Here is a 22,699-nt window from a genome sequence, read left to right as displayed (position 1 = left end):
CCTTCCTGTGATACCATCCAGTCATTGACATCCCAGGGCAGGCCCAGAAAAAGATGGCCCCTGCCCTGAGAGGGTTTCACTACTCCCGGGGGCCCCCACCTCTCCCCTCCGGTCCTCCACACATTCTTGGTCTCTCAGGGGCCTCCAGGCCCTGTTCTGGGATCAGCGTCTGAGTGTGTTGGCTGTATACTGGTGCCAAGGGCAAAAATAAGCCAGGTGGTCCTCAAACCCTCACTGGTGCTGGGGTGACTTCCGACCCCTCCTCACTTCAGCCCAGTCGGTCGTGAGCGGCGGGAAGGGAAGGCTCAGACTTTCCTACCTCTCTCTTGGCCACTCCAGGCACACTCACCACATGCCACTGAGAAAAACGCCCCCAAGAGAAGGTGTAGGTGACAGGCTTTCGAAGGCCTGGAGAGTCGGGTGGGAGGAAGGGCTGGCTAGGCCGAGCCTTCAACGGGCCCCGCCCACAGTTCCGCCCACGCACCCTGGCCCCGCCAGCCCCGCCCTGCGCCCTCCTGCCGACTTTGCTCAGAGTGCCTGCTTGGAGCAGCAGCTGGGGCAGGCAGGTGAGGGGGCCTCTTCGTTCACTGGCGGTGTGTATGTCCACCTGGTGCCAGGTGCTCAGACTCGAGGGCAGGGGAGGGCGCTGGACATCACGCTGGGGGTGGGTCACCTGCCCGAGGGCTTTCAGGACCGGCTGCGGACTCAGGTCCCAACCGGGACCTTGAGTCTGCTCCCAGCCAGGCCCGGGCCTCCAAGGGTCCCTGCAGGGGCCCAGGTGGGCCTCGATGGAGCTTCTCTCGCCGCCGTCACAGCCTTCACTGTTATTACTGCTGCTACTGCTGCCACCACTGCCGGCCAGAGAGTCCTGGCAGTGTCCGCGCACCCCCTACGCCGCCTTGCGCGATTTTGACGTCGAGTACAAGGTGCCCAGCTTCTCGGCCGGAGGTCCGGTACAGGCCATAGCGACCTACGAGGGCGGCAGGGACGGGAGTGCCGTGTTCGTGGCTACACGCAATCGCCTGCACGTGCTTGGGCCTGGCCTGCAGCCAGTAGAGAGCCTGGCCACAGGTCCTGTTGGAGACCCTGGCTGTCAGACGTGTGCGGCCTGTGGCCCGGGCCCCCACAGCCCGCAGGGAGACACAGATGCACAGGTGCTGGTGCTGGAGCCAGCTCTGCCCGCACTAGTCAGCTGTGGCTCGAGCCTGCATGGGCGCTGCTTCCTGCACGAGCTAGAGCCCCAAGGGACAGCCCTGCACCTGGCACCGCCAGCCTGCCTCTTCTCCGCCAACCACAACCAGCCCGAGGACTGCCCTGACTGTGTGGCCAGTCCTCTGGGCACCCTCGTGACCGTGGTTGAGCAGGGCCATGCCTCCTACTTCTACGTGGCATCCTCACTGGATGAGACGGTGGCCTCGAGCTTCAGCCCCCGCTCAGTGTCCATCCGGCGCCTCAAGGCCGATGCCTCAGGATTCGCACCGGGGTTTGCCGCGCTGTCCGTGCTGCCGGAGCACCTCGCTTCCTATCCTATCCAGTACGTGTACAGTTTCCGCGCCAGAGCCTTTGTCTATTTCCTGAAGGTGCAGCGGGCCAGCGTGGCAGCTGCCTCGGAAGCCTTGCACACACGCCTGGCACGGCTCAGCGCTGCTGAGCCCGAGCTGAGCGACTACCGCGAGCTCGTTCTCGACTGCCGATTCGCACCCAAACGCCGGCGCCGCGGGGCCACTGAGGGAGGACAGCCCTACCCAGTGCTGAGGGCGGCCCACACAGCTCCAGTGGGCAGCAAGCTAGCTGCTGAGCTGAGCATCGCAGAGGGCCAAGAAGTGCTATTTGGCGTCTTTGTGGCTAGCAGAGACAGCAGTCCCGGTGTGAATCCCAACTCTGTCGTCTGTGCCTTTCCCATCGACCTAGTGGACACTCTCATCGAGCATGGTGTGGAGCGCTGTTGTGAGCCTCCTGTCCCCCCGGGCATCCGGCGAGGCCTCGACTTCTTCCAGTCGCCTAGTTTTTGCCCCAACCCGGTGAGCAGAAAGAAGGGGCCCTCACCCGTGAGCAGGTGGTAGAATCCAGTAGGAGGGTCTGGGAGGGAGGGAGAAGGGCAGGAGGGAAGACGTTTTCTCTTCCACCCAGTTCCTTAGTGCTGGGGGCAGGTGGGGGTGTGGAGGGCGTGAGGGAATCAGCCAAGCACAGGCTATACTGGAGGCTCACCTACTAGCCAGACTAGTCTCTGTTTCTCCTCCATTTTGCTCTTTCACTCTCTTAGGTACTATGGCCTCTGATTTTTTTTAGGTAGTTTCCTAGATTGTGTGAGAACCAGACTGCATCACAACTGTCTGGCAGAGACACTGCCTAACTCCGGTACAATGATCCCCTCCTACCTGCCCACCACACATACCCTCAAGGACATACACAGAGAAACAGCCCCCCCCCCCCCAAGCAGATGCTAACAGATTCACACAGATACGGCTGCTCACCAGCAGTTTCTCTTTCCCTTTGGAAGCACTGTTTTGTTCTGCTTTCCAAAGAGGGTGGGGCAGGAGTTGTCAGAGGATGCCCCCACCCCATTCCAGGGAGCCTCCTGGGCCTTGGAAGTTTGGGGGCTTGTCAGAGAGCCTGCACGGCTTGGGCTTCACAGACACACTCATCCCTGATTGTCCTCTGTGGAGTGACTGGGGGAGGACCAAGGACACGGTGGGAAGGCAACTTGGCTCTAGTAGATTCCAGGAAGCTCACCCCAGTCTTGTGCAAACAACTGTAAACATCTGGGGATGAGTAAAGGCTTAGGAGGGGCTGATTGGAAGTGGTTCACCATGAAGGAGTCCCAGACTTTCTTTCACTGTGGTTGGGGCCCTGCTCTAGTTCCCCATCTCACCCCAAGTAGGAGGTCTGCCGGCCATCGCTGAATTGGGGGCTTTTCCCAGCAGACCCTACCCAGGTTCTCTCCAGCTATGGTGTCAGGGAGCTGGAACAGAGACAAACAGGACATTCCTTAAAATGCTAAGGACAAAACCCAAACTGAGAGCCATGGAAACAGCCCTACCCTAGCTTGTAAGAGGTAAAACCAAGACAATGGGGTGAACAGCACTGGATAAGTGGTCTTTCAGTGAGCTCACTCACAGTCACTGCTCTGAGTCTTTGGCTGCCCTGTGGCTCTGCTACTTCTGTGACGTTCCCCACTGACTCCTTTCTGGCTCTTACTAATGCCTCAGAGGTGGAAGGAGAATGTACGAACAGCGAGGAGTAGAGCATCTCCAGCCTCCCTCCCTCAGCTGAGTCCATCTGGGCTGAGGAGGCCCTACGGGGGGAGAGCCCTCGTCAGGGCCTGGGCAGCCCTGCCTGCCCTCCTCTCTTCCTTCTGGGGGAGTCTGAACCTCTCACGGACTTGGCTGGTGGTCAGTGGGTCAGAAGACATCCAGCATGAGTTGGCAGTGCTAGGTTCGAGGAGGACTGATCTCAAGATGGCCCACAAGCTGGCCAGGGAGATGTGTGAACCAGCCTATACAGTGTTTGTCCAGTGACTGGGCATGTAGCCTCCAGGGCAACACCCACTGTGTGCTGATTGTGGCTGGCCTCAGGAAGCCTGTGGGACTCTGAGCTGACACCTGCCTTCCATGGGTGCAGGTGGGATTTGACTCTGGAGCAGTCACCCTCCTTTGTGGGGCACTGGACACTTGAGTCATGCTCTTAGGAGTCACAGGCTGGCTTATAGACAAACCTGAAAACCCAGAGCTAAGTCCTAGGACCCAGGGGCAAGCAGACAGGGGTGTGGTCCTGATCAGGGTAGGGCCTCTTTGCCACCCCTCAGCCCCACCTGTTCCTGAGTCATGCTAAAAATACCCGCTGGCTTCCGGCTAAGGTCAGGCCCCTTTCCCGCCTCAAGTGAGGACAGAGTCCCAGTTCCCACCCATCCAGGCTACAGACCTAGGGTGTGTGGAATTTCTGTGCCCAGCTCTGCACCCCCAGGGCTCCTTATCAGCACTGAGGTCTCAGGACTAGGTTAAGCATACTTGGTTTGATGGGCACCCCAAGGCTGGCAAGGGAATGTCGCAAGCCCCAGGGCTACTGAGCCCTGCCTGTGCTTTGCACCCAGCTCCAATGCCTTGCATCATACCCTGATATGATTTCCCAGAAGCTTCCACAGTCCTGCCTTGGTGCCTTGAGTGCAGTCCCCCAAAACACCTTCCTATTAAGAACAGGTGACAGGTGTTTCCCAATCCCTGGGGCCTAGCCTTCAGGCCTTGGTTTTTCCCTTTTGTATCTGAAGGGGATGCAGGTTGCAGCTGGAGGTACAGGAAGATCTTTGGAGTCTCAGGGAGAAGAACCATGTTACCAGCCCCATGCTGGCCAATTAACTTCAGAGTTTAGCCACCTTAGGCTGGAGAGAAACTGAAGCCCCCAAAGGGGACAGGGTTTGCTGAAGTACAGGGAATAACCAGCAGGGGGCAGAAGAGGACTCTGCTCAAGAGCTCAGACTTCTTGCCTGGCTCCCCTCCTGAGGGCCTATAAGGCCTTGGACAAGTGACCAAACCGTTTCTGAGCTCATTTCCTTATCTGCAAAATAGGGGTGTTGAAAGCACCCACTTTACACAGTGGTTGTGAGGCAAGAATGAGGTTGGGTCTGTGAGACTCTAAGTCATTATCAGAATGGACATGGCAGGTCAGGACAAGGCATAGCAGATGCTGGCCTTCCAGCCTGGGCCTTCCTTCCTGGACTTACTACCTCTGAGAGCCCCATAGGTGGGAGGGGGTGGGTAAGTGGCAGACCTGGAGTCTTATCTAGCCAAGTCAGGTAAGGGATGGGAGTTTGGGCTGCTGTGGTCACTGACAGAGATCCCAAGGGGTCAGTGTGTGAGGATGAGCCCTGACTCCTTACCCGACTCTCCTCAGCCTGGCCTGGAGGCCCCCAGCCCCAACACCAGCTGCCATCACTTTCCTCTGCTGGTTAGCGGCAGCCTATCACGTGTGGACCTCTTCAACGGGCTATTAGGACCAGTACAGGTCACTGCACTGCATGTGACACGCCTTGACAATGTCACAGTGGCCCACATGGGCACAACTGATGGGCGCATCCTGCAGGTAGGACCCCCATCTCCACAGCTCCTTGTTCCTGGGTCCCCTTCCCCATTTCCATTTTGCTCACAGCTAACCTATCCCAGGTGGAGCTGGCCAGATCTCTCAACTACTTGCTGTATGTGTCCAACTTCTCACTGGGCAGCAACAGGCAGCCCATACGACGAGATGTCAGTCGCCTTGGAGACCACCTGTTCTTTTCCTCCGGGGAGCAGGTAAGGTGGGACTAGGGTAGGGCCTGGGGCCAGGGCTGTGGAAACAAAGCCTCCCCATCTAATCCAGGGAGGCGCTGACATACAGGTCTCACCACCCTGACCTACAATGGGACCAGGCAGTCTCTGGATCTAGTTCTCCCTCCAGTCACCCCTGAACCACCTCTCTGCCACTCCAAGGTCTTCCAGGTACCTATCCAGGGCCCTGGCTGCCACCACTTCCTCACCTGTGGGAGTTGTCTGCGGGCACAGCGTTTCATGGGCTGTGGCTGGTGTGGGGGCATGTGTGGCCGGCAGAAGGAGTGTCCTGGCTCCTGGCAACAGGATCATTGTCCACCTGAGCTCACTGAGGTATGACTTGCTTGGCAGGGCCCAGGTAACGGTGGGACAAGCTGGGCCTGGAGTGGGGGTCAGCATGTCTTAACCATGATCCTCAGGCCTGGAATGTCCTCAATATCAACAAGGAGGGTATTCTTGTCAGAGGGGATGGCACATGCAAAGACTTAGAGGCAGAAAAGTGCCTGAGTGAGGACTACAAGTGACCTAGGAGACTTGGAGGGAGGGCAGGCAAGGGGCATAGCAGAAAACTCTGGGAAAAGCAGACAGCTGAGAGCCCGGATGCACACAGGGACTCAGGCTGTCTCCCTCTCTTCAGTTCTACCCCCAGAGTGGACCCCTAAGGGGCAGCACAAGGCTGACCCTGTGTGGCTCCAACTTCTACCTGCGCCCTGCTGATCTGGTGCCTGAGGGCACCCATCAGGTCACCGTGGGCCAAAGTCCCTGCCGACTGCTGCCCAAGGACAGCCCAAACCTCAGGTACAAGCTGGTCTCTGCGCTTCCTGTCCCTGACAGGGGTGACCAAGCAGCCCCTTCCCTGTGAGACCCTGTCTTCTGCTTACTGGGGGCAAGGAGATATCAGGCAAACTGCAGTGACTCTGGTTGCTTGGTGTCTAAGGAGACCTCTCTGTCCCTGCTTGAGCCTGCATATGCCCTACCTGTCTGTTGAGTCATGGAACTGGGCAAGGTTAGTCCCTGCCTCACCAGATCCTGCTTACCTTGGAGGAAGGCACGAGTAAAGAGGTACCATCCTCAGGCTCAGAGGAGACCTGTGGTATGTAGCAGGCATACAGCCAGGCCTGTGTGACCCCTGGCTGACCTTGGGTTCCCCTGGTACCCTAGCCCAGTGCCCCGGAAAGACTTTGTAGAGGAGCTTGAGTGTGAGCTGGAGCCCTTGGGCATGCAGCCAGCCGGGCCCGCCAACATCAGCCTCACTGTGACCAACATGCCACCAGGCAAGCACTTCCAAGTGGATGGCACCTCCATGCTGCAAGGCTTCTCTTTCATGGTGAGGCCACCTTGCCTTGTCTGTACCCTTGGCCAGCCAGGCAATGTGGGCAAGGAAGGGCTTGGAGTGGAAGGCCTTTTATGCCAAGCTAAACTACCTCTATGTCTTCTTAGGAGCCAGTGCTGACAGCAGTAAAACCCCTCTTTGGCCCACGGGCAGGGGGCACCCGCCTCACCTTTGAAGGCCAAGGCCTGTCTTTAGGCACCAGTCAGATGGTGCTGGTCAATGGGACTGAGTGCCCACTGGAACAGTAAGTGCCAACATGCAAGGGGAGGGGAGGCCACAGGGCTCCCCACTCAGGGAGCCCTTACCAGGTGGGCCTTGGATCCTACCAGGGCAGAGAGAGAAGAGCTCAAATGGTCAGTGTAGGGAGCAGGTCCAGGAGGAAGGGTCTGTTGCCCCCTCCAGCCCACGGGTGGTTTGGGGATGGTGAGAGAGCCCATCACAGAGTTAATTGGCTCTAGCCAAGGCTGTGGGGAGCCTTTCCTGCCCTGCCTTCTTCTTGGAAGCCTTAAAGACCCTGTCTTCAAACAGACTCATTGATAATGGGCAGGGTGGGGAGATGACCAACAGAAGAACTGAGAGGGATTGGCAGACCTTAAAGGAGGTGGGTCTGGCCATCACCTGGAGGATGATCCTGAGACCAATCCTCCCACCCCCACCCCCACCCCGTTCTGCAGGGTCAGCGAGGGGCAGCTCTTATGTACTACGCCCCCTGGGGCTGCTATGGCCAGGGTTCCCATTCACCTGCAGGTGGGGGGCGCTGTGGTGCCAGGCTCCTGGACCTTCCACTACCTGGAAGACCCCATTGTGCTGGGCATCAGCCCCAACTGTGGCTACATGTAAGTGCCACCCCCTTGCCCACTCTGGTCTCCTAAGGAATGAGGGAGGCAGCCTCAGAGAGCACCCCAAGCCCACCACATTGCTTTCCTCCACAGTGGCTCCCATGTCACCATCCATGGCCAGCATCTGACTTCAGCGTGGCACCTAGTGCTGTCATTCCATGATGGGCTTATGGCAGTGGAAAACAGGGTGAGCTGTCACTGGAAGCTGCCAAATGGACACTAGCCAGGAGGGAGGAAGGCTGGATCAATCCTCTGAGTTCTAGCTCTACCCCGTGCTGGGCTGAGGAGACTGGGGTGGCCGTAGGTGGGATGCCTGGCTAACCACTCTCGCATGGGCCCCAGCAGTGTACAGGGCACCTCCCGGAGCAGCATCGGTGCCGCCTGCCCGAATATGTCGTCCGAAGCCCCCAGGGGTGGGTAACAGGGAACCTGAGTGCCTGGGGGGATGGAGCTGCTGGCTTCACGCAGCCAGGCTTTCGCTTCCTGCCCCCACCCCATCCACCCACCACTGACTTTGCCCCACTGAAGCCCGAGGAGCATGCTGTTAAGTTTGAGGTAAGTGTGGGGGATGGAGGTCAGGGACGGTGAAGGGTTAGGGCTGAAGCCTTGCCCAGAGGAGATGGGGGCACTGGCCAGTCCTTATGACTCTCTGCAGTATATTGGGCTGGGCGCTGTGGCTGATTGTGTGGATGTGAACGTGACCGTGGGTGGTAAGAGCTGCCAGCATGAGCTCCGGGGGGATGTGGTCATCTGCCCTCTGCCTTCCTCCCTGCAACTTGACAAGGATGGCGCCCCACTGCAGGTAGGCAGCTCAGCTGGCTCTCCACATGAGACATGGGCCAGGGCTTGCAGGCTGGGCCTGAGCTGCCACCTGCCCCCAGGTCTGTGTGGATGATGGATGTCACATCCTGGGCAGGGTGATACGGCCAGGCCCAGAGGGGGTCCCACAGAGGCTACTCCTTGGTGTCCTGCTGGCCCTGCTCCTGCTTGTGGCTGCACTGGCTGCTGCGCTGATCTTCAACTACTGGCGGAGGAAACAACTGGGTGAGCTCTCCACTCCCCTCCTGACTTGGCCTACACCAAACCATGGCATCTCCAAGTCCTCTTTCTGCCCAGGCCTTGGAGGTCTGCCCATACCTCCTGGGGACTGAGTTTGGAGAGGCTGGCCACGAGGGGCTGTCTTTCCACAGTCCTTTCTCCAAACCTAGATGACCTGGCATCCTTGGACCGGACCACTGGAGCCATCCCCTTGCCTGCACTCCGCTCAGGTTCTGACTACAGAAATGGCCTTGGTGAGACGGGGAAGGCGCTGAAAGCTGGGGCCACACCCTCTGTTCCACAGGCCCCTCACTTCCTCTCCTCCACAGCTGCCCCTGCCACTCATGGTCTGGATTCCACCACACAGAGCCACAAAGCATCCGTCTCAGACAGTGGGGACGGGTCCTGTGTCCCACTGTTGCAGACAGAGTCCATCCAGCTTGGGGACTTAGACTCTGCACTCCTGACCGAGGTCAAGGATGTGCTGATCTCACATGAGCAGGTGGTCACCCACAGGGACAGAATCATTGGCAAAGGTATGGGGGCCAAGCCAGGTGGGGCTGGGGCAGAGATGGAGTCCTGAGATGACATGGACTCAAGGGGCATTTGGGCAGGACTCTGCTCTGGCCTTTTCACCAACCTTTGTGACCTTGGGAATACCACGTAACCTCTCTGAGCCTCCATTTGCTCATCTGTGAAATAGTAATTAGTTCTGTCTTCAGTGGATTCTGGTGCAGATTAAGTAGGCATGGGAGGGGTGCAGGCTCTGTCATTATGTAGCTTTATTACTACATTTATTTTATTTATTTTATTTTTTATTTTATTTTATTATTTTATTTTATTTTATTTTATTTTTTAAATTTTTTTAATGTTTATTTATTTTTGAGACAGAGAGACAGAGCATGAACAGGGGAGGGGCAGAGAGAGAGAGAGACACAGAATCTGAAACAGGCCCCAGGCTCTGAGCCGTCAGCACAGAGCCCAACGCGGGGCTCAAACTCACAGACCGTGAGATCATGACCTGAGCCGAAGTCGGACGCTTAACCGACCAAGCCACCCAGGCGCCCCCTGCTATTTGTTTTTAACGTCACATCGGCCAGTTGGTGCTCTGAGGTTTGGTTGCCAATGAGAGGGTGTGGTGTGCACCCTGAGCATTGGGGCCCTCTCACCATCTCCCCCTCACCAGGCCACTTTGGAGTTGTCTACCATGGAGAATACACAGACAAGGACCAGAATCGAATCCATTGTGCCATAAAGTCGCTGAGTCGTAAGTAGGGAAGAGGCTAGGAAGATCCCTGTCCCTGCTGTGCTACCACCTTGCTGAGTAACCCTGAACAGGAGAACTTTCTTCTCCATTTCTCCATCTGACCCTGGCAAAGGGTCTCCCTGCCCTGAGTCTGACTCAAGCCACTCCACAGGTATCACAGAGGTGCAGGAGGTGGAGGCCTTCCTGCGCGAGGGGCTGCTCATGCGTGGTCTGCACCACCCAAATGTGCTGGCTCTCATCGGTATTGTGCTGCCCCCTGAAGGGCTGCCCCAGGTGCTGCTACCCTATATGCACCATGGAGACCTGCTTCAGTTCATCCGCTCACCCCAGCGGGTCAGTTCTCGGGTCAGGAGACTTGGGCAGCAGCTGGGGATGAGTTGCTATGCCCTTGCCTACCGACCCACCTGTGCCCCTAGAACCCCACGGTGAAGGACCTCATCAGCTTCGGCCTTCAGGTAGCCCGTGGCATGGAGTACCTGGCAGAGCAGAAGTTTGTGCACAGGGACCTGGCTGCTCGGAACTGCATGTGAGGGGCCGGGGCATTTGGGGTGAAGGAAGGGGGCAGGGCACCAGGGTGCACAGCTGCCTAAAGGCATCTCAGGCAAGGGCCCACGCTCCAGCCCTTGCTGTGCAGCCTTGGGCATGTCCTCCCCTCTCTGGGCCTCAGTTCTCCTATCTGCCCAGTGCAGGATTAGATTGGACACGGTGGCTCTGAAACCCTGTGAAGGCCTGGAGTAAATGGGTTTAGGGCCTGGTGGGGGCCAGTCCTGAGTATGATCCCCTGCTCTCAGGCTGGATGAGTCATTCACAGTCAAGGTGGCTGACTTTGGCCTGGCCCGTGGTATCCTGGACAAGGAGTACTACAGTGTTCGACAGCATCGCCATGCTCGCCTCCCTGTCAAATGGATGGCACTGGAGAGCCTGCAGACCTACAGATTCACCACCAAGTCTGATGTGGTGAGGCCCCACCTGCCCCAGAGTCCACATGGCCTCAGTGTCCTGGGAGAGCACTTGGCCTTGCCCTTTTAGGTCCAGATGATGATCTGAGCCCAGGGAATCCCTAAGCTGAGCAGCCCCCGCAGCCCATTTGCCCACCTCTTGAGCAGGTCTAAGATAGAGCCCTCTTGTCACGGCAAGAGGGGGTTCTGAACTCATTGGCTCCTTGCAGACAATACAGGGCCTACAGGCCCAACTCTGGGCAGGGTCTGGTGATGAGAGGAGACTGAGGAAAGATGTGTATGAGATACTGAGGAGCGGGCTCTGATTAATTTCCAGCTGGAGGACTCTAGGAGATAGAGGACCTGGGGGGCCCACCTGTCCCCAAATTTGGGGTAAGAGTTGAGTCTCCTTTCTCCTTCCCACAGTGGTCGTTCGGTGTGCTGCTGTGGGAGCTGCTGACACGGGGCGCCCCACCATACCCCCACATTGACCCTTTTGACCTCACTCACTTCCTGGCCCAGGGTCGACGCCTGCCCCAGCCTGAATATTGTCCTGATTCTCTGTGAGTATGTGGAGGTGGTAGTGGGAGGGAGCTGGGCCCCAGAGACAAGGAAGGGACAGGAGACAGTGTTCTTGCCTGGCTCTCGGACTGATCCTCTGGTTGACCTGGAAAGGGACCCTCTCTGGACCTCAGTTTCCTCATCTGTGGACTGGTTCCACCAGCATTTGGGGCTGAGTGCTGGGAGATCATGGTTGCCATGGTAACAGTACTCCCCACTCAGAGTCTGGGTTGAGGCCAGTGATTTGATTTCTCAGCACTCCTCACCCCACCCCCGCTAAGGGGGGGCCTGTTTTCCATCTTTTCCATTCATTTAACCTCAAAGAGAGGTTCCATTAGCTCCCACACTAGCCCCCACCCCCAACATCTCCCTACTGGATATAGTTTCAGATTCCCTGATCCCAAGGCATGGTGACAACTATGAAACAGTCACTGTGCCTGCCCAGTGGGTCTGTGCCGGGGTTCAGCTTCAGAAGCAGTACGCGTGCCTTATCTGTGCCCAGATCTTTGTGGTTAGAACAGGAAGAACCAGGTCACAGGTAAAGGTAGTTGACGATTCCAATCTCAGACTGTGCTCTAGAAGGGTACGAGTAACCCTTCTTCCCAGCCCCTGCCTGCCTTGGGTTTGATCTTTATTATTCATTTCACTAATGCCTCTGGTTTGAAGTAAGTGAAATCATCTTTACTACCCATCTGCCCCTGGGTCAGGTTCCCTGAAACAGATTCTCACCTGGAGCTATATATACAGGGAGTTTATTGATAGACTGGGGAAACCTGAGTCCTCTGAGTGGGGAGTACTATTACCATGGCAACTGTGATCTCCTCCCAGCCCCAAATGCTGGTGGAACCAGTCCACAGATGAGGAAACTGAGGCCCAGAGAGGGTCCCTTTCCAGGTCAACCAAAGGATCAGTCAGAGCCAGGCAAGCAGAGAGCCCAGGGAAGCAGGACTGGGCAGGTGGAGAAGTTGGGCTGCCATGCAGATGCCGCAGAGGCTATAGCCCATCCTTGGGCTATAGCCCAGGGGGCTGCTTGATCTGGGGTGGCTCTTTGGAGTTTTAAGAAATATATATATATGTATATATATATTTTTTTTTTTTTTAATTAAAAAATCTTTTTAATGTTTATTTATTTTGGGGAGAGAGAGACAGAGCATGAGCAGGGGAGGGGCAGAGAGAGGGGACACAGAATCTGAAGCAGGCTCCAGGCTCTGAGCTGTCAGCACAGAGCCTGACATGGGGCTTGAACTCACAAACTGCAAGATCATGACCTGAGCTGAAGTCGGCTGCTTAACCGACTGACCACCAACTGGGCACCCAGGTGCCCCTTTTAATGTTTTTTTGAGAGAGAGAGAGAGAGAGAGAGAGAGAGAGAGAGTGTGTGTGTGTGTGTGTGTGTGTGAACAGGGGAGGGACAGAGAGAAGGGAGACACAGAATCTGAAGCAGGCTCCAGGCTCTGAGCTGTCAGCACAGAGCCCAATGTAGGGCTGGAACCCACAAACTGTGGGATTGTGGCTTGAGCTGAAGTCAAACGCTTAACCAACTGAGCCATCCAGGAGCCCCAGAGTTTTACAAAATTTAGATCAAGGGGCCAGGTCCTTGTACTGGACATTAATAAGTCAGTGGTCATAGTGTGAGCTTGGGGGAGGCAGTTACTTTCTGCCTGGGGTAATTCCTAGGGAGGGCTTTAGCCAAGGGTCAGCAGCACCCACTGGGAGGATGAAGGGGGATCTGGGTGGACCATCACAGCATCCACTAGACCAGACCAAGTCTCTTTTCCACTTGAGGCCTCAGTTTCCTTATCTGTAAAGTTTGGATGATGACAGTACCACCCTCAGAGTCTGAGAATTATGAGATTATTGTGTGAAGGGCACTTAGTGTCATTTAAGGCAGAGGCAGCATTTCCAAGATGAAGAGGCATGTGTTGGGGCCCACCAGGTAAACCCACAGAAACAATGGCTGGGCATCCCACATGTCCATGTCTCAGGACTTTTAATCTCCATTTCACTGGACATGGGCTTCCTTCCTAGAAGACCTAAGATGATAACTGATAGCCTGTGAGCTGTGCCTTAAGCTAAGTAAGCGCTTCACAGGCATCCTCCCACCCTATGCCGCCACAGCTCTGTGATCAGAAGAGGATCCAGAGACACAGAGAGGTTAAGAATCTTGCCCAAGATCACACTGCTCAGGTCACACCGGGGCTCAGGAGTCCAAACTCTTAATCCCTGGGGCAATTCAACCTCTGCCACGGTGGGGAGGCAAGACTGGAACAGCAATCACAATGCTGAGAAGAGCTGCCTCTGACTGGGCAATGCTCTGCACTAGGCCCTGTTACCTGTTCTCATTCCTGTGCGGCCTGCCAGAGGATTAAGAGCAGGTGGGCAGCCCGGGATCTCTGGGTGGGGATGTGCCCTGCCTCTGACATGCCCCTCTCCCCACAGGTACGCAGTGATGCAGCGCTGCTGGGCTGCGGACCCTGCAGGGAGACCCACCTTCTCAGCGCTGGTGGAGGAAGTGGAGCACGTGGCGGCCAGGCTGCTTGGGGACCACTACGTCCAGCTGCCTGCAGCCTACGTGAACCTGGGTCCTGGTGCCTCGGATGAGGCGAACATGCACCCAGAACAGTCGCAGACCCCACCTGTGCACAGGATCGCACGTCGGCCCTGGCCTTCCTCAGAGCCACCACAGCCCACGTGACCTCCGCCCTAGGCAGGCCCCAGGGATTGGACCTGCCTAGCAGCCAGGGAGTTAATCCCAAACTGCCTCTAGTCCATGCCAGGCCAGGGGCAGCCTGAGCTGGCTTCTGCCCTGTCCCTGCCCCCTTAACTTTCAGGGGTGACAGGAGGGAGCAAGGCACTTGTCCCTTCACTCCAGAGAGGGAGCAGTGAGAATGATCCTTGATGCGAGGAGTATTTACGGCATACCTGGTGTGTGCTTGACCTTCTGGGCACAGGGGACTTAACAGTGACCGCACAGACACTGGCCCTTGAACTAGTAAATGAACCAACGAATCATCAAGTGCAAATTGTGGTCAATGCTATGAAAGAAAGACAGGCTGCTTTGAGGGAATGGAGGTCAGCTTTAGAGAGAGAATAGAGGTGAAAGAAGCCTCCCCAGGAGGTGACATTTCTGCTATAACCCTGTCAGGTAGGAACTGTGCCAGAAGCAGAGGTGGGGGAAGACAGTTTTGGGCAAAATGAGCAGCACATGCAAAGACTCTGAGGCTGGAAAGGGGTTGGATCAGTAAGAAGGCTCCAGAGAACAGGAAGGGTAGGGCAAGGTGCTAATTCAGGTTACAGGGCCCTGGGGACTTCTTGATGGAACCAAGAGGGGTGGGTTGAGTACTCAGGCATGCCGTAGTCAGAATGGCTTCTCCCACTGCCCAGCCCATGTCTGTCCCTTTCCCCAGGCCCCAGCTGCTCTCAGGGCTCCCTGCTCTGCCTGCAGCTCCCCCCGCCCCACACACACACTGTCAGGACATAGAGACGGGCTCCCCTACCTCAAAGCCTACCAGCATTGCCCTTACAGCCTTGAGAGAGATGAGCCAGCAGCAAGGCCTCACCACACTTTTAAGGCACCAGCTTCAAGATGCTAGACTGCCCAGGCTATTTATACTCATCAAGACCACTGCACAATAGCCACTAGAGGGGCAGACTCCACTGGAGAGCAAGAACAGTTTCCTCCTTGTACCACTCTTCTCCCACACCCTTGATGCTAAGGGCACAGCTTGGATGTCAGTGACTGGGCCCAGGGCATGCATCATGGTGGTTCTTCTCTCTTACACAGGACCCCTATAGCCTCCCTCCCACCAGTTGGGAGACCCCAGCTCATCCTAAGGGGAGCAAGCTCCCTCTCCTGTGAGTTGCCAACTTTTTGCCCTGTCATACATGTAACACTGGGTTTGAAGCAAGAGCTCCCTGGTAAATAGAGTGGGGGTTTCCTTGGGACTGGAGCTGCCCAACTGTTCTCTACCCATAGGAGGCCCTGCCATGGGGAGACTAAGGACCCTGAGGACATGTGGGTAAAGCTTAAAAGGGGATCTTCTGCTCAAGTGCAGGGTTCCAAAGATCAGGGGTCTATGATCTGGAGAGATGGACTCTATCTGCCTGTTTACCACTGTACCTCTGATCCCTACTCAGTCATGGAGGATGTCTTATAGCCTTGCATGTTCAGCCAGAGACCCCTGGTCCCTGTGTGTGCGTGTTGTGTGTGTGTGGTGGGGGGAATCAATTGTGTCACCCTGAGGCTACAAGAGAGATGAGTGAAATGTCCTAGAGTACCCCTGACAGCCAGAGTCGCCATACTAGTTGGAAAGGTCTGTCTCCATCCCTCCAACTGGCAGTCCTCCTGCTCTGACCTCATGCTGGGGATCTGAAGGTCACCCAGAGCTCCCCGCCCTGGGTGGGGAGTGAGGAGAAGGCCCAGGGGCCTCTCTGAAGCTGGACTGAGGCTCCTTCTCCACTGAGCCCTTGAAACTCATGGACCACTGTCTCATCTCATAAGAGAGGGGCTTGGAGAAGAAGGGGTCTCTGCTTGGGAGGGGAGCTTAGCAGGAGAGGACTTTCAGAGAAGGCAGATGGAGGATAGCTCCAGGTATCAGCTCTCCCGTGCAGCCAGAATGTGGGGCTTTGGACATATTTCTGAGCCAAGGGCCTCTGGGCCTCTAGGCTTCCCAGGATTCTCCAGGGAAGGGGCCTAGTTAAGCAGGTGCTTGGGCTCCTGGATCATGGCACAGCTGCACCCCCTCCCAGTGCTGCAGCCCCCAAGCTCTGAGCTCCATTCTCAGAGCCACCCGAATAGTCACAATTTCAGCTGGAGTGTCAGAAACTGGAACTGTTTCAGGGTTTCAAATTCCTGACTGGGCCACCAGGGAGAAGAGGAAGGGAGGGTTAGTTCTAGGCCCCAGATGGGCTGGGGGAACTAGAACGTTTCTGAGTGGCTTCCAAGCCAGTGAAGGCTGAGCTGCCTTTCCCCTGGGGGAGGCCTGACTAGTATCTCAGGCATGGTGGCTGGCTGGTGCAAGGGGAAGTTTATTGGTGGCCATGGTGGGCCTAGGCCCGCCACTAGGATGGAATGGGGTGAGCAGAGGCTTCTTCTGGGGCTTTGGGAGTCCAGTCTTTCCACCATGAGCTGTGGAAAGAAGGTACCAGCTCCCCTGCCTCATCTCCCCCTATCACAGCCCAGGGGGGGCTGGGGGCAACAGGTGCCAGTAAAGGCTGGAGGGAGGCTAGGATGGGAGCTGGGGCTGAGGAAGCTGCAGATGACTCACAGCCTCTTGACTGCCCATTGGTGTCACTGTTGTCTGGCACCTGGAGAGCATGCATGGGGTAGACCGACCTGCTTTGATGGGGACCATGAGTCTGGTCTAATGCCTCAGTCCCAGCCTTTCAGAGAATTTTCCCAGGGACCCAAAAGCCCTCTGGGGTCACACACAAGGGCCCCAGATATTGCCCCATTCCAAACTTTGGGATCTTCCTGGGACACTGGCCTCACCAGTCACTCCCTCAATGCAGCTCATGAGGCCACAGCTCCACCTACTTCAGAAATTAACTCCCTTTACCTGTAGAGTGGGTTGGGGGAAACATGGGCACTGCTGGGAGTGTCTGAGGCTCCGAGAGGCCCAGGCTGCATCTTACACTTACTGCCTCTGCCTGGGGATAAGCAGTCCCAGGAATCAGTAGCTGAGCACTGAGCCTTATCTCCCAGGCCCTAACAAGAAACACCTTTTACTCCATGTGGCGTTGGAAAACTCCCCTCTGTGAAGTCCCCAGGAACTGAGCGTCTCTTCACTCAGAGCCTCTGCTCTGCCCAGATGAGGGTCCTAGCCGAGAGGTAGGGCTACGCCAGCCCAGAGGAGTGGGGATGACTCCGTGAAGGGCCCCCGGTGTTCCCCATCTGGCACAGGGGCCTGCTGAGCCTCGTTCTCTCCTGCTACTCCTTTGGGGTTTGCTCTAGCTAGAGTTTCTAACCCAATGAGTGTAGATGCCAGGAGATCCTGGGCAGCTGTGACATTCACATCTGACTGAGGTGGCCTCCTGGCTGGGCTTGGGTTCTTCAGGTTTGAGGATGGTGACCTGGAGCATGAGCATGGCCTTCACAGTTGGTCCTCCCCTGGTGGGAGTCCTTGGCCCAAAACTTGGCAGGTGGTGCCCATCAGCTGGCGGAGCTTGCCTGACCCAGCTCAGAACATAGGTGTGGCACCTGGATCCCAGCCACCTCACACTGATATCCTCAGACCCCCTTAAAAATGACTGTTTCTCCTGAATCCTGCTCCCCACCCACCCAATCAGTCCGTCTCTGATAGGAACTCTCGGCTCCTGAGCCTCCCCGACAGCCTCTGCATCTTGTTCTCTATCCCCTCGGTGCCCCGAACATCTTCTGCCTCCAGTTCCAGGATATTCATGCTAGGTCTAGCAGGGATGGCAGTGCTGCCTGGAGAGGGAGGCAACACCACCACACTCTCCTCTTGTAGGATGAGGATCCCAGCACCTGTGTCTGCCCTACCATTGCTACTCATTCCCCTGCAACTTCTGCTCCTCCCATCTGGCAGCCCTGACCTTGTCAGGAAAGCAGAGGTACTTGTGGCCCTGACAGCCCAGACAGAGGGTCCTGACAGGAGGCCCTTATATTTAGCCCTCACCAGTCTCACTGTCGCTCAGTGGAAGCTCAGAGGCAAGGCCCGCGGTAGTGCCTATTTTGAACTCAGGTGGTGGGAGCTGAGGGAAGTTGCTCAGGAGAGGGAGCACCAGAGGCTCTCAATGCCGGGGGCATCCTTGCCTTCTCTCCTCTCTACTCCGTTTTAGGTTGGTTTAGCCACCTGCACATTTGTGGAATGTCTTGGACTGGGCACTTGGGATCTGGGAACATATCAGGAAAGGCAGGGGACTCAAAGCAGCTGGCAGCCAAGAGCACAGGATTCGGTCTGCTTGGAAGCCAGTGCTCACTTTCCCATGTCACAAGTCCCACCAGTGCAGCCTGGTCCCAAAGGTCCCAAAGGAGTCAGCTTCACTCCTGGACTCTGTGCTAGTGCCAGCTCCAGCCAGGCATCGATTATGCTGACATTTCCTCCAAGCTGGGGAGCTCCCTCTTCAAAGGGGGGAAGGAATCCTTTGGGCAGCCCCAGTCACCCTTCCCACATGGCTCCTTGCCCATGGGCTCTGACCCAGCCATCTGTTCTTAAAGTTGCCCCCACCCTCCACTGGGCCCGGGTTCTCCAAGGACCCTGAGGGAGGGCAGATCTCACCTCCCCTCTGCAGATGTGGTTGGAGGTCTCTTCTCAATAGTCATGAAGTTATGCATGCTTCTGGCAGCACTTCCTCTGCCCCCACCTATGCTGGCTCCTGGCTGGGGGGCTGCTCCCAGGGACGGTGAGGAGCTTGCCCTGGCCCCGAAGCAGTCAGGGTGTCTCTGCCGTTGCCCTCCCTCCAGGCTGGTGCGGCTGGCCATCTTTCACGCAGAGTTACGTAAGCTTGAGTCAATTGGAGCTCAAGCAGTTCATTGTGGGCTATTTTTAAGCTGTAACACATTACAGCAGAGGGGTCACTGCACCGAGGCTTGCAGGGAAGGTTGTTTAAACATCTGTTATTTAAATTTCCCTGTGCCTTAGAGCTCAAAAGCCACATCCTCCCGGCACTCTTGGATCTGCATTCCACATCCCAGATTAGGAGTGGATTATCACCCCTCACCCCACCATTGGTTCCCTTAGGGCTGTTCTCTGAACCCTTGGCTGTCTCCCTTTGGGGTCAGGCATGGGGACCAGGGAGGAGGAGGGGTCAGCTATCTCTAGGGAATGGGTGAATTCTGGCCAGGAGAGACTTCAGGGAAGCCGGAAGTTAGTGCTCATGGGTCACTCGGACAGCTCCAGAGCAGAGGGTCAGGAGAGGAAAATACAGAGAAAGCACTGTGGAGCTGTTTGTGGAGCCAGGAGACCAAGAATGTCTCCTTCCTTTGTGGGGGTCTCGGTTTCCCATCACTACCCAGAGAGGGTTGGGTCAAAACATCCTTTTAGGTCTTTTCGGAAGCCTTCCTGTACCTGGGCTGTGCTCCTATGTGGAATGCCCTCCCTTCACAGGTCTAAATGCTACCTAGCTGCACCCTCTGGGGCAGAAGGGCTGGAGTATGAGACCCTGGACAGTGGGCATAAATCTCTCAGGAAACACGCCTTGCTTTTTACTCTATTTACCAAGTGGTTGCCTCCACTGGGAGCTCTCTAAGATTCCTTCTGATCCTAGATTTTCTGGCGATATCCAGAGTCTTCCCTGGGCACATGGAGGGGGAAGACAGGTAGACTGGAGGAGTGCAGGGCCAAGGATTTGACAGAGCTGTTTCCTGAGAGTACAAAGAAGCCAAAAATACATCTGCATTGGAGAATCAGGTCTGGGAGACCTGGCTAGTCCTGAAACCCTCCCTCTCCTCTTGGTGCCCTTTCTGCCCTCCACCCTCAAGACCTCCTAGGTGGGAGGGTTCTAGCCTGATCCACAAGAAAGAATGGTTTCTCAGAGCGTCCTGACTCCATCTCCTGAAATCTGACCCTGTCCACGGGAGTTGGGGCCTTTTCCCCAAAGTCTGCCCAGAGGGGGTCAGGTGAGGTGTGAGAAGAGGTAATGTCAGGACCTGCCCTCCAGAGGAGACTCCTTATGGCCTTGCCCTCAGACTAGGCTCCTTCCAGTTCTTTCTTGGCCCCTCCATCCTAGAGAGCCTTCAGCCTGGGGAATGGGCTCAGCCTCGAGGAGGGGCTCTCTAGTTTGCCATGGCAACATGTTGGCCCTCCTCACTTTCCAGAATCAGAAATAGAATTGGATGCCCTTCTTCGTGGGGAGAGACTGTTTAAAAACATGTAGGGGGGAGGGGTACAGTGGCAATGTCCCTGCCTGAACCCTGGGGGCTGGGCAGAAGGGGTCCAGCCTGGGAGCCTCTCTGGCTGCCCTGCTGCCCCTCCCTTTACCTGGATGAAATGCACTGGGCTTTGACCAGCCCAGAATTCTGAGTACAAAGGACTCAGCCTGCTTCAGCAGGGTGTGTAGCTGACCCCTCTTCAGCACTGCCAGGCTCCTGGGAGGCCACTGGCTTAGAGGTGCCATTAGGGAAAACGGTCCTCCCAGGCTTAAGCCACCTGCTAAGCTATTGGGAGGAGGAGAAGGTTCATGTGGGACACAGCTTAGGTGGGGGCTTGGGGCTGCCGCACTCAGAAGGGAGGCATGTTGACTGCTTTCCAGCAGGGTCCATGCGTACAAGTCCTAGGTGTGGTAACCAGCGGTGGTACATAGATTTCTGAAGTGGGGGGCCAGAGCCTGGTGGTCTGGCTTCAGATTCTGGCTCTACTACTAATTAGCTAAGACCTCTGTGAATTCTTTCTCCTCTCTGTGCCTTGATTTCTTCATTCGTCAAATAGGGATGATAGTGCCCGGCTCATCAAATTATCATGAGGCTGGGTTACATGCATTCAGCACCGCCTGGCTCGGAAGAAGAGCCCAATCGGTATCAGTTGTCGTTATTGTTGCTATAAGGGGGTGTTTGCTTCCCAGGAGGGGAAGAGCTTTCTCCTCTCTCAGGACTGCTTTCTTTGGGCCTTCCTTCATGGGCCCACATCCTTCAGCTGGCTCTGCTCCCTTCCCCAGGATACCTCAGAACAACCCCAGGTCAGTTGTTCGCAAAGCTCCCAGCCCTGGAAAGGAGGATTATGCCTCACTTCTGCAGGAGAAGAGGGATGGCTCTCAGGGCCTCCCTCCATGCCTCCCCAGCCCTCCCAGGTTCAGCCCAGCTCAAGGCCTGCACATGCTCCAGAGGCTGCTACCAGCATCTCTGTTGTTGGGGAAAAAGCAGTTTGCTCAGGGCAAGAGATGAATGAAGTTGATAGTGTTCAGCACGTATGTGCGTGTGCATGTATACACACGCAGGCCACAGACCCTTCGGCTCTGCCACCTTCCTGGGCCACAGTGTGTGGTGACACAGTAGTGTTCAGAGAAATCTGTCCCCATTCTTAACTGAAGGCAGCATCTGGGGAGAGGGGAGGGGGCCTGGGGGGCCTGAACGTGGCTGAGTCAGGCTTTGCCCCCTGCTGCGTCAAGAAGGTGTGGATGCAGCACAGTGCTAGCCTTAGTCCCCGGTCACATCGTTTCACACCCCACTGCCAACTGTAAGTACTATTTTTAACCTTTGTGAAAACACTGCTTCAGAGGACGAGCCTACAGCTGCATTCTCCACAAACCTGTTTCCTGGGCAGAAAGACTGAGGCCTGAAAGGACATAGCCCTGGGGCCCAGACAGAAGAGGTTCAGAGTTGACGGCTGGCAGGAGGGAGGAGAACTGATGCGGCCTCAGGTCAGAACCTCCAGACTAGGCCTGTGGTTAACAGGTGGTTCCCCAAACTGCTGCCTAGGCCTGTCTCATGTCGTAGTAGGTCACGTCTGGTGCTGGTGGTCCTGGCAGGTCCCACCCCTCCCTGCCTTATGTTTGCCCATCTAAGAAATGAAGGGTGAAAGTGCCCACCCAGTCTAATAGCTTACATTTCCTATGTGCCTACCCTATGTCCAGTCCTTTATCCAGCTTGTCCTCATTGTATATACAGCTGTGCCCACTGCATGCCCAGTCCTGCACCAACCATACCTCCACTCTGTAGCCAGCCCTGTGCCCCCTGTGTCCCTACTGTGCCCCATCTGTAATTGCCACTTGGCTGGCCTTGTGTCCACTGTGGCCTAGCCCTATGCCAAGTGCCCTGCCCCCCTCATGGCCAAGGAGAAGTTGACACAATGTGACAAGAGCTAGAACATTCTGACTTGAGGATTCTGAACAAAGGCCCCACCCCACCCCTGTGGCTCCCATAGTCACCTCTGTGGGATACTGACTGGTTCTAGGCTTCAAAGACATGTGGCTCTGGGGAGGGGGCTCTGTGAGGCACAGGCAGAGGAGAACCATCTGGAGCAGAAAGACTGCCAAGGAGCTGCTGTCCCTGGAGTGGGAGCCAGGGAACATGGGGGAGAGGAGCATGGGCCTGAGCTGGGCCCCTCACCCTCTTCTGTCTCCCAGGACTGAGTGGTAAAGGGGCTTTGATCCACCAAAGTCCCTTGAGTCACATACTTGGAACTCATCCCTGGGTCAGGCCTTAAGCCTCAAGTTGACACCTGAGAAGTGAGGAGAAAGAACCAAGTCTGGCATCTGAGGTACACTAGGAATCCAGAGTCTCCCCTGCCTACCTTTCTCTGTTGGCTTTACACTGCCACTCCTAGGCCCTGCCGCAAGGGGCACTGTCCTCACTCTATGGCAGGCCTGGGTAGAGTAGTCACCTGGCTGGTAAGGGGAGAGGAGGGTGGCCTAGGGTTGGTGAAGAACTTCACTAAGGTTCCTGGGCCTTTCTGTTTCCCAAGGTTCCCTGGGCAGGCCGCATTCCTCAGAGGGGTGGGGCCCCTGGTTTCCCACACTCTGTCACT

The 22,699-nt window shown here is 56.4% G+C and overlaps 1 protein-coding gene and 2 long non-coding RNA genes across 10 annotated transcripts; 1 reads left to right on the top strand and 2 right to left on the bottom strand.

The window, feature by feature from the left end:
* Nucleotides 1–208: 208 nt before the first annotated feature.
* Nucleotides 209–14,384, top strand: MST1R (macrophage stimulating 1 receptor). 7 transcript variants are annotated; one of them, XM_007088535.3, is made up of 20 exons: nucleotides 209–2,021; nucleotides 4,888–5,076; nucleotides 5,157–5,285; nucleotides 5,463–5,633; nucleotides 5,938–6,098; nucleotides 6,462–6,627; nucleotides 6,741–6,877; nucleotides 7,308–7,469; nucleotides 7,566–7,659; nucleotides 7,815–8,027; nucleotides 8,128–8,274; nucleotides 8,354–8,516; nucleotides 8,663–8,764; nucleotides 8,840–9,046; nucleotides 9,697–9,777; nucleotides 9,929–10,110; nucleotides 10,194–10,303; nucleotides 10,569–10,734; nucleotides 11,142–11,278; nucleotides 13,716–14,382. In XM_007088535.3, the coding sequence occupies exons 1-20, from the start codon at nucleotides 789–791 to the stop codon at nucleotides 13,969–13,971; spliced, it is 4,206 nt and encodes a 1,401-aa protein (XP_007088597.1). In that variant the 5' UTR covers nucleotides 209–788; the 3' UTR covers nucleotides 13,972–14,382. The 7 variants fall into 7 exon arrangements, with proteins under 7 accessions (XP_007088597.1, XP_007088598.1, XP_042834923.1 ...); XM_007088536.3 differs by having other exon boundaries at nucleotides 7,818–8,027; nucleotides 13,716–14,381; XM_042978989.1 differs by having other exon boundaries at nucleotides 8,257–8,274; nucleotides 8,663–9,046; nucleotides 13,716–14,384.
* LOC122236651 lies at nucleotides 2,466–5,555 on the bottom strand. Of its 2 annotated transcripts, none has more exons than XR_006214788.1 (2): nucleotides 5,510–5,555; nucleotides 2,466–2,962 (listed from the first exon to the last, which is right to left on the bottom strand). It is a non-coding gene; the product is annotated as an uncharacterized LOC122236651 (long non-coding RNA). The 2 variants fall into 2 exon arrangements; XR_006214787.1 differs by lacking the exon at nucleotides 5,510–5,555 and adding an exon at nucleotides 4,874–5,016.
* Nucleotides 14,385–18,525: 4,141 nt separating the features above from the next.
* LOC122236652 lies at nucleotides 18,526–22,563 on the bottom strand. The gene is made up of 3 exons (XR_006214789.1): nucleotides 22,466–22,563; nucleotides 19,457–19,602; nucleotides 18,526–18,789 (listed from the first exon to the last, which is right to left on the bottom strand). It is a non-coding gene; the product is annotated as an uncharacterized LOC122236652 (long non-coding RNA).
* Between the last annotated feature and the right edge of the window lie 136 nt (nucleotides 22,564–22,699).

Source organism: Panthera tigris, chromosome A2 (genome assembly GCF_018350195.1).
Source record: "Panthera tigris isolate Pti1 chromosome A2, P.tigris_Pti1_mat1.1, whole genome shotgun sequence".
In the NCBI taxonomy this organism is placed as follows: Eukaryota; Metazoa; Chordata; class Mammalia; order Carnivora; family Felidae; genus Panthera; species Panthera tigris.
This window is presented reverse-complemented; position numbering and strand designations above follow the sequence as displayed.